We start from the raw sequence: 21,821 nt of genomic DNA, 5'->3' as shown, positions 1-21,821 counted from the left end.
CATGGTAGGCAAGTGCTCTTCCCACTGAGCCACACTCCAGCCTTCCTCCTGCCTTCTCTTGATGGCCCGGCTTCTCTATATTTCCGGTCTACCTTCTGGGGCTTCCTTCCCTTCTAGAGAGGGCGTTCCTAGTGCAGCTGCTTTAGGGAGGGCCTGGTGCATTTCCTCCCTTTGTGTTACTTTTCAGCCCTCTCTCCCTCTTCTTTCCTCTGGGGACAGCAATGCAGCTAGGTGAACCCACATCACAAAAACAGCACTTCCGTTCTCATGCAGGGAACCAGGTGAGGGCAGATGGCAGCTGACTCAGGGTGGTAGGAAACAGCTTTGTGTGAGTCACAGCTATCTGGCCAGTTGGCTGTGTGATGCCTAGAATACCTATTTAAGACAATTGTTTTTTACTTTATAATTGCTTTGAAGTTATTTATTCTCCGTTTTTCAGCTAATTGAAACTGGTATAGCAGAACGTTTTAGCAAGTGGAGTCTGTAGTTAGATAGTTCATTCACTATCCTGTCCTTATTAGGCAGGCAGCTCTGCTTTAAACACTGCACGTGCTTTGGGAAATAAGGCAAAATCCTTGCTTGCATTCCTGAGGTCGGCTGTCAGTCCGTACAAGCAAACAAACAAACAGCTGATAGAGTGTGAAGAAATGAACCCTGTGTGCTAACGTATACTTGTAATCCTAGCACTTGGGAGAGTAGGGCAAGGGGCTTACTGTGAATTAAGGGCCATACTACTAATCTTAGCGCTTTGAAGGTTATCGTCAGATACTTAGGGGAGTTCCAGGACAGCCTAAGACACAATACAGCCCATCTCTAAAAGGGAAGGGAGGTGCTGGAGCAAGAGCTTACCGTGCACGCATGAGGTTCTGAGTTCAATCCATAAAACTCCCGTAATTCCAGCACTCAGGAGGTAGAGACAGATAGAAGAGCTCTCTGGTCAACCTCTGTAGCCTGTTTGATTGAGTTCCAAGACAATGAGAGACCCTGCCTCAAAGAAAACTTGGGGTGTAGCTCATGGATAGTGCACACGCTCCGTATGCTCGAGGCCCTGAGTTTCTTTCCTAGCATCCTGACCACCCAAAAAGTTCACCAGTTCTTGTTGAAATGATGCCACTTAATAAATCACCCCAAGCCCAGTGGCTTCCAGTGTGAGTGTCAGCTCAAGTGTGTGCTGATTACAGGCAGATTGTAACAAATCTGGACTGGGCTCTAGAGATTATGTGATGTGTTCTGTTTGGTTTTGTTCTAGAGCCTTCTGAGATCAGCAGGTTACCAGGGGCATGTGCTTTTCCAAGCAGAGTTTGAAAGCCTCAGAGAGGTGAGCAAGCATGAACCAGGTGCCCTGGCTGGTTTTGTGTCAACTTGACACAAGCTAGAGTCCTCTGAAAGGAGGGCACCTCAATTGAGGAAATGTTTTCCTAAGATCCAGCTGTCAGGCATTTTCTTAATTAGTGATTGATGGGGGAGGGCCTAGCCCATCGTGGGTGATTCCATCCTTGTACTGGTGGTCCTGGGCTCTATGAGAAAGCAGGCTGAGTAAGCTAGGGGGAACAAGCCAGTAAGCAGCACCCCTCCATGGCTTCAGCATCAGCTTCTGCCTCCAGGTTCTCGGCACTCCTTGAGTTCCTGTCCTGACTTCCTTTGATGATGAACAGTGATATGGAAGTGTAAGGCAAATAAACCCTTTCCTCCCCAAGTTGCTTTGGTCATGGTGTTTCATTGCAACAATAGTGACCCCGACTAAGACATCATGCTTCTCAAGGCCTAGGTGCATCTCAAGGCCGAGCCTAACAGGTGGGAGGGAATTGCACCCCCTGCTGAATAGTTACTTGTGGCAAATAAGTACCACAAGACAAAAGAGCAAATGAGAGGTCCAGAGGATAAGGGAAGAGACTCCTGCAGGTGACTGGGGAAGCCTCTCTGAGGCTTGTTGTAGTGTGAGCAGAGCACCAAAGCAAGTGTTGAGGCACAAAGAGGTGGAAGGCGCTAGATGTACTGGAAGGTCAGTGTCGGTGATGCATAGCCTCCTGATGCAGTGGCTCCCCCAAATCCCCTGTCTCCAGGGTTTGTTTATGTATAGTGCGTAGGCACATGGGGTACACCCATGCAGAGGCTGATTTCCCAAGAGTCATTTCCCAGGCATCATCCACCACGTATTTTTGAGACACGATTTCTCACCGAGCTAGAACTTGCCATGTAGGCTAGGCTGGCTCCCCTGTAGGCCCTGAGCCCCACTTGTCTCTGCCTCTCCAGTCCTGGGGGCATAAGTACTTGACGCTGTGCCCACTTCCTACGTGGGTTTGAGGGATGGAACTCAGGTTCTTACCACCTGAGCCGTCTCCCCAGCACACAGCCACCAGGATTCACACTTCTGCAGAGACCTTTTCCATATTGTGCCCCAGAAGGTATGTGTGTGACCCTCAGGGTCCCACAGAAATATATTATAACCTAATCTTGAGGCTGGGTGGTGGCGGCACAAGCACAGTCCTTTAAGCACGCGGGAGGCAATGGATCTCTTGAGTTCAAGGCCAGTGTGGTCTACGGAGTGAGTTCCAGGCCAGCTAGGGCTGCACAGAGAAACCCCGTCTCGAAAAACATAAAACATGGTAATAACCTAACAGCGCACACCGTTATTTCTGCGGGAGAAAAGGAGAAGCCACGTGGTGATGCTTGCTCCCTTGTTATTCAGCTTGTGGTCCACCTCCAGTGGCTGGTTGGAAGGCCGGGCCTTAGGCCCCACTCCAGACCTCCCGAGTCAAAGGCGACTGCTCCGGTCTTCTGTTACATGATTATTGTTACGTATATTAATTACTTATAATCGTGGGTTTCATCATGACATCTTCGTACATGAATATATTTTGCTCACGCTCATGACCCATCACACTCTTGACCCCTCCACCCCTGCTGATTCCTTTTCTCTTCCCAGATTGACCCCTTCTGCTTTCCCTCCCCAATCCCCTCCCGTGATCCGGTGATTTCATCAGGGCTGCTTTTACAGGAGCACAGGCTGTACTGGTGGTACCATTGAAGGAAACGTCTCTCCCTCCCCAGGGACCATCAACTGCTTCTAGATCTTTAGGAAGCCCCTTCCACCAGCTCTTCGGGGTTTTCTGGTTGTTGATTTATTTTTTTGTTTTGTTTTGTTTTGTTTTTTGTTTTTTTGAGACTATGCTCACTGTTTACCCCAAGCTAGCGTTGAACTTATGAACCTCCTTTCTCTACCTCCCAAACACAGTGATTAGAGGAAAGCGTATCATTTCCAGCACACACGGACATACACACACACACACACACACACACACACACACACACACACGGACACTGTGTTCTTCTTAACACAGACGGAACTGCCTGGGTAAAGAGGTTTGCTCTTTGGCTTGCCAGCCTAGTCACTATGTCCGTTACTCAGTTTTCCTAAGTTTCCCTTTACATTCCTGAAAAGTGGGAGCAACAGCTGCACTCCTACCACCCCCCCCATCTTCTTCCCCCACCCTACCCCACTAGCTGTGCGGGTGTAGCTCTGTTGAAAACTGTAGCTCCTGCATTTACTCCTATAAGAATGTATTCCTGATTGTTTCTTGGTGACATTACTTAAGTACTTGATTTCTGTTGTTTTGGGTTTTTTTGTTAGATGTTTTTCCTGCCTGAGAAAATGTGTTCTTTTTCAAAACATGCTTGTGCTCAGGATAGAAACTTCCCCTGTGCCCGGCAGGACTCTGGTGCCCTAGAAAGGAGGCACCCAGTTGCCCTGGTCCTCGGTCAAGCCTCCTTCTTGGGGCAATGTGTGGCCACTCAGCAGGCTGAAGTAGGCCACAGCACTATAAATAGGGGCCTTGAACTGCTCTGGGATCAGGTCTCAGGCTAGGGCCCCCTCCCCCTTCCCTCTCCCATTCCCAAAGTGATTTAAATACAGCTACAAGAACATTTTCAGGCAGCAGTACACCAAATGCTTGTCAGCTTGCCAGGCTGTAAGCAACCCCCTTCCGTCCTGTTTGCCTAGTAGAACACACTCCAGGGTGAGATGAGTCCCAGATAACATGGGGTTTGCATGCAAGCCAGAGTATGTTGGTGTTGCCATCAGGGCGGTGAGTTGGCATTGCCATCAGGGCAGTGGGTTGGCATTGTCATCAGTGCAGTTGGTTGATGTTGCCATCAGGGTGGTGGGTTGGGGTTGCCATTTCTGCAGTGGGTTGGTACTGACATCTGGGCTTCAGAAGCCTAATGCCGCCCTGTCTCCTTTGCCATGTGGCCTTGAATCAGCCCTGAACTTCTTGGAGCCCCGCTTTCCTCATCTACAAACTGTGGCTAACAAGAATGCTGAGTTTTAGTTCCTAAGATTGAGGTGGAGCATAAAAAGAAAAACACGTACGATCAGGACTGGCCAGATCATTGCAGGGCAGAGTGTAACACGGAAACGTCCCTTGTTCAAAGTTATCGAGTCTTTTCAAGAGCTGGGGGTGTGGTGCGGTTGGTAGAGAGCTTGCCTCGCGCACATGATGCCCCGGGTTCAATCCTCAGAGCCAGATAAAACAAGGACGTGATGGCATAGATCTGTAATTTGGGACATTTGGGACATGAAGATAGTAAGGCTAAGGCCCCTCCCCCAGAGCCAGGAGGGCTGGGTGGGTCCTGAGAATTCTCACAGCAAATAGGTTCTTGGGGTCCAGGAGTGCCGGCAGTCTGGAGGACACAGTCTGAGAGCCCCTGACAGAGGAGTGACTGGCTTTCAAAGCTGACTGCACATTAGAACCCTGAAGCAGTCGCTTCAGTCAGGAATAGAAAGGAACATAGATAGGCTTTTATCGTTGCTGCTTGGGTTCAAATTCTCGGCTGTAGTACATAACTGATTTAAGGGCAGTACTTGCCTGTCTGAGGCTCAGTATCCTCTTTGAAAACGGGATGGCACTGCTGCCTACCTCATAGCTTTCTTCTGAGAATCAATAGTAAGCATAGAGTTCCTAAAACAGTTCTCACAGGCCCCTTGTTGAACACACTGCACAAGGGTCACTAAGTATCTACTAGAGGGAATAGAAGGAGGAGCTCAGCTCACTGACAGGGTCCTTGGCGCAGCACACTGTGCTGTAATTTGCCCTGTAGATCACTGAGAGCTTCGTCAAATACTTTAAATGCCTTTGCATCACATTCATTCCTAATAATCTGGACACTTAGTTATCAAGAGAAGTTGGATGAACTCTATCTGAACTGTCATCCCCGAGACGTGGGGGAAATTCCATTTCTTTCAAGCATGTGCTGTGCCCTCCGCTCTCCCTCTCCCCTGGCCCTGGGGGACTTCAGCACAAAAATAGGTGTGGCTTCCTGGGAGAAGGCCTTCTCAGATCCGGGCACTGCAGCGACTACCTCAGGAAAGGCAGCTGGTGCTCATGAGTCATGCAGATCCTGCCTTCCTGACCACAGGCTAACAGCCCAAGAGGGCCCACTTGACTCACACTGGAAGGATTTGCAAGAATCAGCATGGTATTTGTGCAGGAACCGAAAGAGCCAAGCCTTACAGATGGCCGTGGCAGGGCTTGTAACTTTAAGTTCATTCCTAGCGTCCTCGTTCCTGGGAGAAGGGTGGCCCACACTTCAGCCCCTTGGAGTCACTTGGAGTTCTGCAGGTCTTGTTCTGCCTCCCTGGTGTGCGTTAGAACCCCCAGGTGGGGCCTACTGCAACAGAACTCAAGTGGCATCATTTGTTGAGCTCAGAAAAATGTTTCAGATTAGCAGCGTTAGAGCTGGAGGAGGCAGCAGAAGAAGCTGGGGCTGGAGCTATAGTGCCCACCAGGGGCTGAGGCACAGGTTGGCAAACCCTACCTGAAGGACAATATACAGCCTTTATCTGTCACTTGGGTTTCACCCTTTATTAAATATTTTTTTTCTTTGCAAACGTTTGAGATTGGACCTTGGCTTCATGCATGAAAAGCAATTACTCCACTCTTGAGTGACAGCCCAAATGGTCTATTTTACCATTTCATTTTGAGGCAAAGTCTCAATAAATTGTCCACACTGCCCTTTAACTTGTGATCCTCATGCTTTAGTTTCTGTAGGAGCTATGCCGTTCGGCCTGGAAACAAATAAAGCCCCCCCTTTTCTCTTTCTTTCTCTCTCTCTCTCTCTCTGTGTGTGTGTGTGTGTGATTCTAGGTCTATGCCATCCAACATGGCTACAAATAAAGTTTTTCCCCTTTTTTCTCTTTGTGTGTGTGTGTGGCCACACCCATTTAGCATATCATCTGCAGCTGCTCTTATATTATAATGGCAGAATTGAATGGGTTTGAAAGAGACTTCATGGTCCACAAAACCAACAATATTTATAATTTTCTTCATTCCAATAAGAAAGCTTACTAGCTATAGACATGACCTCAGATGTGGATAGATTTGGAGTTAGAACTAAGACCCTCAAAAGTTTACAAAATCCTGATTTTAAAAATGAGCCACCAAAGAAGAGGGGAGTCAGCAAGCAGCACAGACTGGAGCATTCAGACCCTCAAGCATAGCAATTTGAGTTTGTGAAGGAAGTATGCTTACAATGATTACATAGATTTACTAGAGCAAAATATAGACCACGCTGAAAGAACAAGTCAGGATGGAAAAAGGGGGAATTCAGATTTGAAAAGGAGCTAAGTGCAATGATCACAGATGAAAGTGACTCCCGTGAGTGTGCAAAGATGGCCCAGTGGTGGGGCGCTTGCCTAGCATGTGTGAGGTCATAGGTCTTTCCCCAGCACCACACAAACAAATGAGAAAAAAATATTTAAAAGAAAGACACACCGGCACAGAAAACAACAAAACAGGCAGTGTCCTTCAAGTTTCAGTGTGCATCAGCATTAACGGAGAGTGTGTCAAAACCTCTGTGGTACGCTGATTTCACAGGCTTGGCTTGGAGCCCTTGAACTTGCAAATTCTTGGACGGTACAGAGGTTGCTGATCCATGGATGATCACGTCTCTGATAGACACTGCTGGGGGAGCAATTAGAGTCAGCCTGAGAGAGAGGATGAAGCTGAGGGGTTAGGAGGAAGAGCAGTTGAGAAACCACAAAATAAGATGGTCCCATGTCAGTGTATCCGGAACTGCAGAGGGGGGCCGTGGAGTAAATAGTTGGAGAAGCCAGATTTCTAGAGCACCCTGAAAGACATGGATGCCGAATGAACTGAATAGAGACAGGGCCATTGGAAATATTCCACGGTACAGCCATGGAACACACAATCCTCAAAGCTGTCTTGCAGCAGATTCCCTACAAAGAAAAAGCCAGAGAGTGATTATAGACTTCTCATCAGCCCTAGGGTACAGCAAACGCCCTAGACAGCGAAGTGCAGAGTCTGCTGATCAAGGGGGAAAACAACATGGAACCTAGAATTACCTACCCACTCACCCATCACTCAGGAGCTATAAATATGCCTTTCCCAAATGCCCCCCCCCAAGAACTCCTGAGAGATGAGTTTAAATAGAGGGAAATGAACCCACAAGGAAGGAGGTGCAGGAAAGCCATGTAGAATGAGACGTAAGCAGGCGTTAGCCCCTCAGAAAGAGCAGCACACCAAAATGTCAGGTGGTGGCATAAGAGACAAGAACCAGGAGATTAGAATTAAAGCCAGCTCAAGTCCTGCATCACGTGGGAGGAGACTTTTATGATGAGTTTCAATTTATTTATTACATCACAGTGACTTTCCTAAAGATGGGTTTTCACGCCTGGATGCAGCCGTGCATGCCTTTAGTCCCAGCTCTTAGCAGAAGAGACAGGTGGGCCCATGCGAGTTCAAGGCAAGCCCTGGTCTACATAGTAAGTTAAATCCCCAACTCAGGAAAAAAAGGGGGAGAGGGAGAGGGTTTTGCTATTGTTCAGACTGACCACAAACTTACTATGTAACCCAGGATGGCTTCTTCACACTTAGTATTTTCCTGTCTCAGCTTCCCAAATGCTGGGATTGAAGGCATGTGCCACCAACACAGTATTGCACAACTATAGTCCCAGCATGTGGGAAACTGAGGCTGAAGCAGGAGGATATTAAATGCGAGCCAGTTTGGGCTGCATAAGCAAGACCCTGTGACAAAATAACAACAGAACCCAAACCAAACCCCAACCAACCAAATAAAACAAAGAGTAGAATGAGAAATAACAAATGAGTAGAAAAAAGACAACTGGAATGCAGACACTGGGTGCTCCGGAAATCAGGAAAGAAGAGGTATATGTAAAAGCATGAAAAATTAAATAAAACCAGGCAAGGGAACCATAGCAAATGTACACAGAACCGCTTGTCCCATGGTTTCCAGACTGGGTCATGAGAGGATAGCCTCCATGCTAGAGGTCCAGATAACACAAAGCGACCGAGATAGTTGAAAGCAAAACATTGGAGAAGAGATACCATATAAACACTAATCCAAAAATAAAAGGTGACCACTCTAGGGACCAAACCTTGCACCTTCCCCTTTGGTGTCCGTGACAGGGTTGGCTCACCAGACTTCCCTCAGTAAGGCTCTGGGGCATACCAGTTACGTCAGCCTGTGTTAGTGTCAGGGAATGGGCATGCAGGAGGTCCTGGGGTGTGGCCGGGTCCCTAACTCTTGGGGGAAAAAACGATGAAGCATTCTCCTCCCTCCAGTGGGCTGTTCCCTCCCTTTGGGTCTTGCTGTGCCAGATCCTGGGAGTCGTCTTCCGCTTGGCTTCCCTAGCCTCTTTTCCTCCCGGCTTGTGCCCCTTGGGTGTCACTAGCACCCCCAAGGTGCTCCCTACTATTTCCCGCCTCTCGTGGAAAGGACCTTCCTCCCTGCAGAAGAGCAGCAGGGGTGGCATCTCTAGGCCACCTGGTGCTTCACTTCTCTGTATTTGTTTGGCTTTTTCCTACCTCATACTTTCTCCAGTAGGCGAATTTCACAAAACTTGTGACGCAGCAGCAGCTCGGGTACCTGCAGCATCATGTTCGTAGATGGGAAACAAGACCCAGCAGCGTGGACAGACACAGGTTTGGGGGGGGCAAAGACATTGAGCTATTTAGGTTTTTGGGTAACACTGTTCTGTCCTCAGAAGACCGAGCCTTGGGTGTAGCGACTGGCTCCAATTTGACTCCCCAGCAGGCTGGGTTCTCAGTGCTGAATAAAGTGGTTTGCTCCAGGAAAAACTTAAAAATAAATAAACTGTCTTTTAAAAGGTGACCTGCCATCATGAGTGGTTGATAGAGTAGGCTGTAATGTTAAACACAGGGATAAAGACGCCCTTGGCAATAAAGGAAAAAGTGTTCTTTTCTATTCCTTAGATTGTTTTTGTGTATAAATGTATCTGTCGTATGTGTATGATTGTGTTTGTGTGTGTACACATGTGCACGTGGAGGCTGGAGTTCAATGCTGAGCCTCTTCCTCTATTGCTGTCCACGTTAATTTTTTTCATCACAGAATTTTTGTCACTAGGAGAGATCGTTGCATCTAATAGTGTTGACTCTTTAAGTACATTCAGTATACATGTGCCAAGAGTCAGCTAGAGTCTTCTCTAGCCCGGAGAAAAGTGCCAGGCCTTGATTCCAGCAGCCACCTTAGATTTTAAGACAAGGTTCTTCACTGAGCCTGGACTTCCCCGGTTGTCTAGCCTGGCTGGCCAGAAGGCCCCGGGTGACCAGTCTATCCGGCAGCACCACCTTCCAGTACTGAGGAGGGTACGGGCGTGTGCCGCCACACCTGACTTCACAGGGCACTGGGATCCAAACGCAGGTCCTCATCCTCGCACTGTTGGCACCTACCAAGCGAGCCATCTCCCCCTCCCTCGTTAGGTTTTTAACGCGCCATTAACACCCACTGGCTAAGCTGGCTGTTCGCAGGTGTGCCAATACCCACCATTCACAGGGCTGCCCCAGAGCAGGGTTCTAGACCGAGCCACCCTGAGGCGCTCTGCGGTGCAGGTGGGCTTCAGTAACCGCGCCCAGCCCTGGACACACGAAAGGAAACACTAGTGACTTCTAGAATGAGAAGTCAGCGCTGCTCTGCTCTGATTTGGTTTTGCCAAAGATCTGAAAAGAACTCTCCCAAGCTTCCTTACGAAGAGAAGGCGGAACTCAACGGTTATGAGCTCTGGCACTTTTATTAGGCGGTGGAGTTTTGCAAATGTAACCCCCCCGCCCCCACCCTCTCTCCTAGATGCGGAAAATGTTTTTCTCTTGAATGTAAAGTTCATTCACATAATCACTGGACTGCTTCTGGGAGGCTTGTCATGCCAACTGCAGGGCTGGCATGGGTGACCATCACTGAAGGACCTCTCCATTCCATTACTCCCCCAGCGCCCTTCCAGTAACTGTAGTGGATTAGGCACTTTCCTTCAAGGCAATTAGGAAAGCTCTAGGGAACAAGCAAGGGCAGCTGTTGCTATGTGATTGTCTGTTTTGCCAAGACGCAGGGAAAACAAGTGAGCTAAGAGCAGTTGGGAAGTGGAGATTATGAAGGGCGACTGAAGAGTCCCATCAGCCACCGCTTTCCTCCCCCACCCCACACAACCCCCAGAACCTCTGTACCAGCTGGCCAGAGCCCAAAGTTATGAAATCACAGAATCGTGTATGTGCTCAGTGCTCCGTAAACTCCTGGAACAAGACCGCGCTTTTGATTGAGTCATTGGTTCCTCTGCCATTTGATTTGGAGCAGCCAAGAAAACTGGAGGATTCACCGTCATAGATGGATCCACTCTTCTCTTTATTAGTTGATTTTAAGAACGGCGGACACAAAGAGAGCTTATGTGGACACATTTTATTTGCCTTTTAGGTGTTGCTTTTAGGCCAAATCCATTTTACAGATTAAGAAATTGAGGCTCCAAGGGCATAAGCGACCTCCTTAAGATTGTGCAGAGCTGAGATTCAGTCTTAGACTGTTGGGTTTGGGGACTCCTTACCCTTTCGCTCCCCCCTCCGGCCCCTTCCCTTTTCTTCCCATTGTTTATACATATGGTGTGGCTGTCTGTCCGTGTGGTGGGAGAGGGGAATGCTCTTGTCACAGCTCATGTGGTAGTCAGAAGACAACCTCTGTGGCCACCACTTGTTCTCCACAACGATTGAAAGAGAACTCTTTGTCGCTTGCTGGTATGCCAGCTTCCACGGATATGGCTGTGGCTGTCTTCCATCTTGTAGGAGCACTGGGGCTATAGGTGCACGTCACCTATAACGTTCTGGAGATTTGAACTCAGTTCCTCATGCTGGACTGGCAAGTGCTTTTACCCACAGAGCCATCTTCATAGCCCAGAGCTGCCATTCTAAAGTAAGACGGTTCTCTGAATTGCCCAGTCAGACATAACTGGAAGAATTAGACAGTTTCAGCCAGACTTGGCCTGCAGCTCAGTGGTAGAGTACTCACCTAGCATTTGCACAGCCCTGGGTTTGATCCCTACCAAAGCAAAATAAATAACTATAGCTAAATAGATCACAACAAATAAAAACAAAATTGACACTTACATCAAAAAAACATCTGTTTTGTTTGATCAGTGCACCAAAGTCAAGTCCATAACAGCAGTCGTATTCCTGTGCACGTGGGAAGAACAGGCCGACTTGCCACGGTGACTTCAAAACGAAGTGCCGGGAAGCCCCGGGCAGGGGAACTGCTCCGCGTTGACACCACGTTGCACTCTGGTATTTGCTGATGGGCACAACTCCTGGCATCTGAAGCGCTTTCCTAAACTGTGACAATACTGAGCGGGATTAGCCCAGATCAATGGCGCCTGCTCTTCCCAGCTCACAAAAGCCTTCTCTAGTGCTCCAGGGTCACCCGGCAACGAGAGCTTCACCAACAAGGGTGCTGCCACTTCGTTCTGCCAAGGTGCATGGCACCTGGGGGAGAATGAAGAAAGTCGGGGGGAAAGGTCTCTCGCCCAGCAGAGGTGACCACACTGTCCGTCTGCAGGGCCCTGTGGATGAACGCAGCCTTTAGACGGATGGGCAAACACGTGTTTCTGTTCGTGACTTAGGTCACAGTCAAACAACTATAGGGAAATGGATGTTTAAGCAAAAAACTTGGCGTGGCAGGTGTTCACAGAACTCTGTTCACAGTAGTAAAAGGTGGCAGTAACTCCAATGTCCATGATGAGACAAATGGCTAATCATACTGTAGTATTAGCTACACGATGGGATGATGCTTATCCAAAAAGGAGTTGGGATAAGTCATGAAGCCCTGTATGAGTGAACTAACCCAGACGGTAACAGTGCATGGGCAGATGATTGCACATCCGTGAAGTACCCTGAATAGGTAAATCCACAGACACCTGGAGCCTAAAGCAGATTAGTGGCTGGATGGGGAGAAGAGAGAATGGGGAGGTACGGATTAATGGGCACATAATTTCCTTTTGAGGTGATTTCTAAAATGCCAACACTCACCCTTGCTAGGTAAACCTACCAAGAGATGACAAGAGACAGGCCTTGTACTAAAAAAGGAAGATTGGCTAGGGCTGGGAGGGATCCGATGGCCAAACATGACTCAACCCAGTCCTTTCATGGGCTGTTTGTGTCCTGGGGGGAAGGCAAATGTTTGTGTGGCTTTCATGACAATTGCTGTGACCCCAGTAGGAAGCTCGGTGATTGAGCAGGAAGTCTCAATATCCAACAATGGTGGCTTGAGAAAGCAGAGAAACCCCAGCTAGGAAGCCTCCACAGGACGGACCTATTTGCAGGGTTGGGGAGCAGCTCCCCTTTGGACCAACCGTGCTGGCCCCTGACCCCTCCCTGAGTTGTCTTCACTTCCTTCCTGTACACTGGGTCCTGCCTGCAGCTGAGATTGCCACCACAGCTTCTGGTTGCCCTGCTTCTGCACCATCCGACCTGTTCCTGCCCAGTGAACCAGCAAGTCAAGGTTTGGGTTCTAGAAGAGAAGAACAAGCAGGCGTCTGGGAGCCCTGGAAAGATGGGCGTGGCTACTATATGGGAGACCACTGACCTTGGCATTTAGTGTGTGGCTTCCCCAGATCTACATACTAATTCCACAACAAGGAACTCCTCCCCAGAGTATAAAGCTATAGCTTCATTTTAATGTGTAAAGTTGACTGTGAAAGAGAACCCACAGAGTGGTCACCCTTAACAGTTAATCCCAAGCGCTGTGTAAGGGTTACCATGGCAACTTCCTTGGCCATTGTGCATGGTTCCTCCCCTATTGTTCTTCAGCAACTTTAGCTTTTCTTTCAGAATAAGCTTGACACATTTAGGCTTGGAGTCCACTTTCTGCTGAGAGTTCTCTCCAGCAAGAGGGTGATGGAAGGATGTCTCTGGATGGAGAAGGGGTGAGAGGCTGTGCTTAAGAGTTTACCGGGTCATGCCACGCTCTCTGCACAGGCACCCTTCCCTGGAATGGCATCTGCTGTCTCTTAGGCTTACTTTTCTCACCTTTAGAATGAACCCCAATCATTCCTACCTCGATAAAATCCCATTCTGGACTCAATTGGACTGTGTGTGGTTGGAAGATAAGCATGACTTTCTGACCCCCTTGCCTCTACCTCCTGAGCACCGGGATTCTGGGAATCTGCCACCACATCTTGGTTAATCAGGTGCCAGGGTGGAGCCAGGGCTTTGCTGTTTACAGCTTAGTAGTAGACAAAGCAGTTTAAGTAGTGCAGATATGGAAGGAAGAAGATGCTCCATTTACGGCTATGAAATGGAGCTGGGAGAATGTCTTGCTGCTCATTCTGGTCTTGACTTCATAATCTTCCTGCCTCATCCTCCCAAAGTGCTGAAATTACAGACATTTACCACCATGCCTGCCTGTCATAAATAATTTTTATATTAGTTATATGTTGAAATAACAAGATTTTGGATCTTAATGAGTAGATTTAATTGATGGATATTAATGATACTAATTAATTATTTAGGTGAAATGAGATATATTAATTATTTAGGTGAAATGAGAAACATTCTCACTTGTTTCCTTTTTTCAAATAAGATGGAGAAAACTTATAATTACACATATTATTTTTCTATGGGCTATTTCTATAGAACGTTCTCAACATATCATTAGTATAACAGATCTTCAAAATCTCATTTATGCTCAAGGGTGAAACAGGCTTTTGGTGTGTAGATAATGAGAACAGTGTTTTCTGAGACTCAGAAATGCATCAGACCAGTGCCGGGGCGTAGCTCAGTGGTAGAGCACCGTCACACACAAGGCCCGGAGTTTGAGCCCCAGTGCTGCAAGAAAAACTGTGAGGAAGTCACGGTACATCAAGCCACAGAAGGCTTTCCCAGGCAGGCTTGTTAAGGGGGCATGTGGAAGTGTGGAGAGAGGCGGCTAGGCTGAGCTCTGGCGTTTTCCAGGTCCGCTGTGACCCTGAGATTCAGGAGCTGCGCCAGTGGCAGAAGAAGCTGCGCGAGGACAAGCACATCCGCCAGCGGGTGAAGATCTTCTGGGCCAAACAAGAGCAGAAAAGTGAGTGGCAGCCTCCCACCCCCACCCCCACCCCACACGTGATTTACCAAAACGCTGATCCTTTACCTGAGCTCAAGAGGGAAACTCAGAGGCCTGCAGAACTTGTCTATGCTGTGTGTGTGTGCGCGCGCGCGTGCATGAGTGTGTGTGTCCCACTAGAGAGTCCGAAGGATGTAATTCACATGGCCATTTCCCCCCCTCGAGAACAACTTCTGTGTCATCTTGTATCTGAGGGCTTTCATTTTCTAGTCCGAGACTCCAAGAGCAAGCTGTGATTTGGGGAGCTGTGTTAAGACCAGAGCAGGCAGGTATTTACTGTCCCCAGCTCCTGGTCTGTGTCTGACCCTCAGTGTGTTTATTCCCACCTTCCTTTTGGACATGGGCAATTCTGTGTGTCAGTTTGCCTGGGCTGGGGGATGCTCAGAGAGCGGGTGAGTGCCGTTTCAGGGTATAAGCTGTGAGGGTGTTCCGATGCCGATGTGAGTTTGAACCGGTGGCCTGAACAAACAGATGCTCTCTCTGGCGGTGAGGACCTGAATAGGATAAAGGGTGAGGAAGGTTGAATGGACTGCCTGAATACACGGATGGCTGGTGTCCTCCTGCCTCTGGGGCTGCTGATCCTCAGGCTTCAGATGTGAGCTCTCAAGCTCTCAAGCTCCTGATCCACCTCACCACACTCAAGGCATGTTACCACATACACATGCACCCCTTATGTCAACACGTGTGTGGGCATATTAACACACAGGTATATGGCCCTCTACACTCTTCCCCAGCTTGCAGGTGGCAGTCGGTGGGGTTTCTGTGAACCTGCACTCTGGATTACTAAGTTCCCTTGTTTATCTGTGTGTATATTTTTGTCCTGGAAAAAGAACATAGCCGAATGAATACCAGCATACTAATCATGGGGGGATTTTTGGTTTCCTCCCTTTTTTGGCAATCGTTTAAAGTTTAAAAATAAAAGACAATGGGGGTGGTGCTGGGGAGATGGCTCAGTTAGTGAAATGCTTGCCACATAAGCATGGGGACCTGAGCTGGGTCCCCAGAACCCAAGTGAAAAGGCCATAAGCCCAGTGCTGCCAGCTAGGGAGTACAGGGTCTCTGCAGCTTGCCGACGGGACAGTCCAGGCTAATCGGTGAACTTCGGAGTCACCGAGGGATGTTGTCTCAGTAAATAAGGTGAAGAAAGAGACCCAACTTTACATCTGCCCTCCACATGCGTGAGCACACATGTATACATATGCACAGCAATACGTGTGGCACATGAACACACACACACAGGAGCATGCGCACAAGAAGGAAAGGAAAGAAGAGAAAAAAGGGAAAGGAAGAAAAAGGGAGGAAGGAAGAAAGAAAGGGAGGGAAGGGGGCAAAAAGGGAGGAAGGGAGAGAGAGAAGCAACTTCAGCAATTGCTCCTGTTGGACTGGCTCAACCCTGGCCTTTCTGTAGCCCAACTGGCATTTCAGTTCGGTTCAGAACTGGGGACTCAGTCAGGGCTGTAATCAGCTTAAAGGTCACAGGAAGCACAGCACACCTATTTATTGCTGCTGCTCTGTATTCTTTGGAGTTGATTCGCTGCTGGTTGATTGATGGGCTTGGCTTGCCGTGAAGCAGGAAGAATAGAGTGGACTGAGTGCCAGCAGGAGAGCACAGTAGAATCTGCAGCCCAGCTGTTCCCATCTTGTCACCTTGTGAGGGCTCCAGGAGGCTCTGCCTCTTGCAAGACTGGGTCTTCAATAGATATCCCAATATGATGCGGTGCTAGGCTGCCCTTTATGCTGAGATTCTGAAACAGCCCCAGAGCACAGTTCAAATAAAATTAAAATGTTGGAAGAGTGTCTCAGGTCCACGGCCAGTTAGGAGGCAGGACAGTATTAGTGGCAGAACTGCCCCAGGACTCTAGCTACCACTTCTGTCCACGTGACCCTGACCTCGTTGACCTCACTGGGCCTCAGTTTTCCCATTCAGAATGGGACCAGTAATAAAGTTCCAGTCACATCCAGCTGTTAAAGGAGTCCCGTGGACGATCTTTAGAAGGAGTCCTGGCACACAGCGGCCATGAATGTGTCTCACGGTCGCTGTAGTGTTGTTGAGATATCTGTGTGCGCTTTTGAGTGACTTGGTGTTTGTTTCCTTCGACTGACAGGCCTTAAACTCTGTGGATTCCAGGTAGGACAATCTTTATCTTATTCACTGTGTTGCCCAGAGTGTCAACAGAGATCAGTGGTCTACACACATGGATTTGAGGCATGAAGCTCTTGGGCTTCATGTCACAGTAGAAACAAACAGAGGCCAGAGAGGTAGGTCTAAGGACTTGCCCACGGGGCCAGTGGGATGACTCAGTTGGTAGAGCCAGGCAGGTGTGAGGACCTGAATTTCATCTCCAGCACTCATATAGACATGGGGGGGAGTTGGCCCACCCATGACCCCGGCTCTGGGGAGGGTGAGATGGAAGAACCACTGGGGCTTGCTGGCCAGCTCTTCCTGCCAGTCGGTAAGCCCCAGGTTCAGTGAGAAACCTTGTCCAAACTTAAGGTGGAGAGGGATTGAGGAAGACACCCAGTGCCAAACTCTGGCCCCACATGGACGCGTGTGCGCTCTGGACATGTGCGAACAGTGGCGACTTCATTTTCTCACTTTCAATCGCTTCCTTAGGGACTGATACAGGCACAAGCTCCCCGCTCTGTCCTCTTCTGTGGTGCTGTAGCTGGAACCCAGGGTCATACATCCTAGGCAGGCGGGCACCGTACCACCGAGCTGAACCCGGCCCCGGGAGCTGCTCTCGTGCATTTTATCGTCAGAGCCACACTTCTGAGACTTTGTCTTAAACACGACACACGGCATGGCCAGTTTCCTGTTGCCAGGGCATCAGAAGTCCTCCTGCCTGGGTTTGTGTGGATGGATCTGGGTTGGGGCTGGGTGAAGAGGAGCAGCGTGCAGCCGGGCACTCCCTGAGTTACCCAGAACTTCTTGCTTCCTTCAGGTATCACTAGGCAAATCATTTCATGCAGGGTCAGAAAACCAGATTTCCCTAGCCTAGTGACACCTCAGAGACCTCCTATGTGGCAGTTTTTACTAAGCACAAGCAAATTGTCCTTTAGATTTGAAGAAAAAAGTGGAGTCATGCAGGTGACAGTAGTTTTGAACGTCACTTAAAAATTTCCATCTGCGTCCAAATCTCATGAGCAAATATTACTCTGAAGTGTTCTTGCCTCATCATGGTGTTTACAGTGTTCCCACGTTTACCACACGTGTCGTCCGAGCAGCTTCCTGCGGGCAACGAGTCTCTGGGAGGGACGTCAGCTGTCAGGGTAGACTCTGGTCACGTGCGGTTCGGACTCAGGTTACAGAGTCAGAGGCTACTGTCCCAGACAACATTCTCGTCCCAGATGGAAACAGTATGAAGTTCTCCAGTCTCTGTCCAGCAGGACAGGTGCACAAATTATTTTTAAATGTGTGTCTTTAGAATTTCAGCCAGAGCAGTCCAAAGATGCCTTGAGACTCAGTCACAAATCCCATCCCCAAAAGTAGTACATTTCCAGTTGTGTTTTGTCAGTAATTGGTTTCACATGTTTTTTTTTTTTTGTTTTTTTTTTTTTTTTTGTATGTGAATACCCTTCACTAAGCCCAATGGGCTCATACTGTGGTGAGCACAATGCCAGAATAAACACAGCCGAAAAATTGAAGGGTAGAGAAAGATTTATTCCCTGGAGCGGGTGCGGAGGGCATGGGAGTCACTTTCAGAGCAGTGCTTTCTTTACAGAGGGAAGTGTGGGGGATTTTATTCGAAAAGCCCACGCATCTCCCTGGGGAAAAGCACCTTAGGGGCAGGAGCATTGCCGAGCGTCTCTGTTAGGCAAAGTTCAGGAGGGGTAGAAGGTGGGGTTACTCGGGGCATCCTTAGACAGACACCTCTAGGCACGCTCAGCTAGGATAATGAGGGCGATAGGCAGCTGCCTCTGGACATGCTCAGCTTTAAAAGTGGTGTGTGTGTGTGTGTGTGTGTGTGTGTGTGTGTGTGTGTATGTGTTTTCACCCATTCATTTATGTGTTTATAGATTCATGAGCATGTGCATGTGGGTGAAGGCCATAGGACAGACTCAGCTATCATTCCTCAGCTGCTCTCCTTCTTATATTGCTTAGGAGTCTGGTTTGATTTTCAGATAGAGTTGGGGGTCTTTCACTTGCCCAAAGTGGCCAAGCAGACTGGACTGGCTAGCTAGGGAGCCCCAGGAAGCCTCAGGGATCCACCTGTCTCTGTCTCCCCGTTCTTAGTTACAGCCCTGGCTTTTCTTTTTAAGTATGGGTTCTGGGTGACCAAATGCAGGCCCTCCTGCTTGCAGAGGAAGAGCTTTTCCAACCCAGCTATCTCCCCAGGCCCTAAAATGTTTTATATAAAGCAGCGGTTCTCAGCCTTCCTATTGCTGCGACCCTTTAATGCACTTCTTTATGTTGTATTGACCCTACCCAACCATGTTTCATTGCTATTTCATATCTGTAATTTTGCTGCTGTTAGGAGCCATAACATAAATACCTGGTATGCAGGATATCTGATAGGTGTCCCTCAAAGGGCCTATACACATAGGTTGAGAAACAGTAATCTAAGAAAGAAAGAAAGAAAGAAAGAAAGAAAGAAGGAAGGAAGGAAGGAAGGAAGGAAGGAAGGAAATAGAAATAGAAATAGAAATAGAAATAGAAATAGAAAGAAGAAAGAAAAGAACGAATAGTCTGAGATGTATTAATACAGGTGTTTGTTCCTAAAGATACTGGCCTCACTTAGAGGCTGCCATGTCCACATTTTATTTGACAGTCTAAGAAGGGGCAGGCAAAACCCCAAAACCAAAAATGATGTTAATTGTTCCCCTAACACCAGAATCTATTTTGCATGAGACAGACAGACAGACAGACACACACACACACACACACACACACCAGTAACTTTCTCATGAGGGGTATGCATTTTTTATATATGAACAAATAAGCTTTAAATGACTCTATGGCATTATATTTAGAAGAGAAGGTGTGGGTGGTAAAATCTGTCAAAGGAAGCATTTTACCGCATGCTTCCTAAGCGCCCGTTCCCTACTCGAGTGGCTTGTAGCAGTCACAGAAATGCACAGGAACTTCAGGCAAATGTGGCAACTGGCTTAAGGATTTAAGGTCGTGGGAATAAAAGCACTTGGCAAAAGAGTACAAGACCTGTAGCCGCTGAAGATGTATTTAAAATATCTAACTGACAAAAACTGCATGTATTGGCGTATATTCAAAGTGCACAGCCTGATACTTTGGTTAACGGAAAGACGTATGGCATGAGAGGCGTAGTGGTGCACACTCTATCCCGGCACTGGGGAGGCAGGTCTAGCCTAGCGTGTAGATGGTGAGTTCCAGGACAGCAAAGGCTAGGTAGAAAGACCCTGTCAGAAAAAGAAGAAAAGAAGAGATGTTGCGTGATGTCTGCCGTAACTAGCAGAGATAACACATCAGTGCCATCCGTAGCTGTCATTTGCATGTGTGTGGTAAGGACACTTAAAACTTGCTTTCCCGTCAAATTTCAGTGAGCGGTGGTGGACTGTAGCGCCGCACTCCAGAGTCCCGGAAGGTAGGCACTGTGTAACAACAGACGGGTGTGAGCTCTCTTCTTCTTAGAGACAAGAGGAAGAAGTACAAACTGTTACATACTTTCCTCTCCAAAAGAAAACAAAGCCCTCCCATTATACATCATGCAGCGGTCAACAATGATCTCCTTATGTTCCCACAGTAAATGGGAATACAGCTCTGAGCTTCCCAGAAGCCACAGCAGCAAAGGAAACAGGGATACTGTGTCCTCACGATTAAACACACTTCTTGGAAGCACACCTCTCTGAAGCTGAGATTTGATCTCGCTGAGAAAAAGGACCGCGTGGTGCCCAGTGAGCACTGACCTTTCAGAAACTACAATGCTAACCCCTTAGAGCAGCCCTTCCTCCTAGAGGGAAGGGGCAGCAGCCTGGGGCCAGGCACGGGAGCTAGGGAAACTTCTTTTCATGCCCGTGCAATTTCCCTGGAGTTTCAAGAATGTTCTTGGGCTGGAGATAAGGCTCAGTAGTAAAGCGCTTGCACAGCTTATGAAAGGCCCCGGACTAATCTGTACCACAGGCAGGCACGAGTGTGCGTGCACACACATGCATATACAGACACATGTGCGCGCACACACATCCATGCACAGGAGCAACACACAGACATATGCGCACACATATAGGAGCACACAACATGTACACATACAAGAGTCTGCACAAATACAGAGGGGCACACACATACACACGGGCACACATACATACGCACGCTTAGGAGCACCATGTGAATTATTATTCATGGTGTTGCATGGATTTATCGTCAGTGCCGTCAACCTGCTGTGGGGCTTTGGCTGGGTGATGTCATCTCTGTGCTTCATTTCTTCTCCTTGTAAAATAAGAATGATCATGTCTCAGCTGTAATTCTAAATGAGGTCGTTGTTTTGATAATGCTATGACTCTTTACTAAGAAATACGTCAAAATCTAAGGTGTCATTTCAATTTAATCTTATTTATTTTTTCTTCTCACCACCTCAAAAGTTAATTCGTTCTTCACTTTAGTCCACAAAAGAAATAAGAATTTGGTTAAGAGATATCTAATGACTTCATGTCTTCCTTCCATCGGTTTTATTTTTAAGACTCGCCAGTATGTGGGGAATGTTAGGATGACATCATCTTTCACACATATATTCTTTTTCTTTAAAATTTGCAAAAATCTGCCCGGCTGGGACCTGCCTTCTCTTGAAACGCTTGCAGACCTGTTCTGTCGAGAACAAAGTTCAGTCAGAGATGATTTCCTTTTTTGATGGTTTGGCCTTAAAGTTTAGCATCTTAAATTTGTGTATGCAAATGAACTCTTCCCGTCTCATTTGAGGCTTCACCCGCCCACCTGCCTTGTTAAGCATTCTTTGTACTCAGGAATGCTGAAGCCTCTTGTAAAATCTACAAATCCAGGGAAGGCTCATGATGGTCTAGGGAGGGTTTTTAGAATCACCATGGAAACAAACTGGGCATTTCTGAGTTTTGGAGGGAGGGCCCATCCTGACTGTGGGTGATGCCATTGCATGGGCGGGGTCCTGGACTGACAGTAGCTGAGCATCAGTGTTGTTAATTCTCTCTCTCTGCCTGTTGTGTCTCAGGCTGCTGCTGCTGTGACTTCCCTACCATGATGAGTGCCTCCACAGTAGCTGTGGGCCAAAAGGAACTCTCCCTTAAGTTGCTTTTGTCGGGTGCTTTGTGACAACGGGAACAGTAACTGATATAACCAGATGGACTAGGTCTTCCATGTCCCAGCTGGCGACCTTGAGCCATTGCCTTAACCTCTCTGTGACTCCATCAGTATAGCACAGGAATGGAAATGGTGGTACCAATGATCGTCCCTCGCTCTAGGGGTGGGGATGGGG

The 21,821-nt window shown here is 48.1% G+C and overlaps 1 protein-coding gene across 1 annotated transcript in view; it reads left to right on the top strand.

The window, feature by feature from the left end:
• The window catches only part of Iqck (IQ motif containing K), a 108,028-nt gene that overhangs the window by 63,954 nt on the left and 22,253 nt on the right, over window positions 1-21,821 (top strand). The window contains exon 8 of the mRNA XM_060366955.1: window positions 14,259-14,370. Within this exon, the coding sequence (XP_060222938.1) occupies window positions 14,259-14,370 (112 nt within the window). The remainder of the gene's footprint in view (window positions 1-14,258; window positions 14,371-21,821) is intronic.

Source organism: Meriones unguiculatus, chromosome 14 (genome assembly GCF_030254825.1).
Source record: "Meriones unguiculatus strain TT.TT164.6M chromosome 14, Bangor_MerUng_6.1, whole genome shotgun sequence".
Taxonomy (NCBI): Eukaryota; Metazoa; Chordata; class Mammalia; order Rodentia; family Muridae; genus Meriones; species Meriones unguiculatus.
The sequence above is the reverse complement of the archived record's forward strand: the minus strand, read 5'-3'. Positions and strand labels throughout refer to the sequence as shown.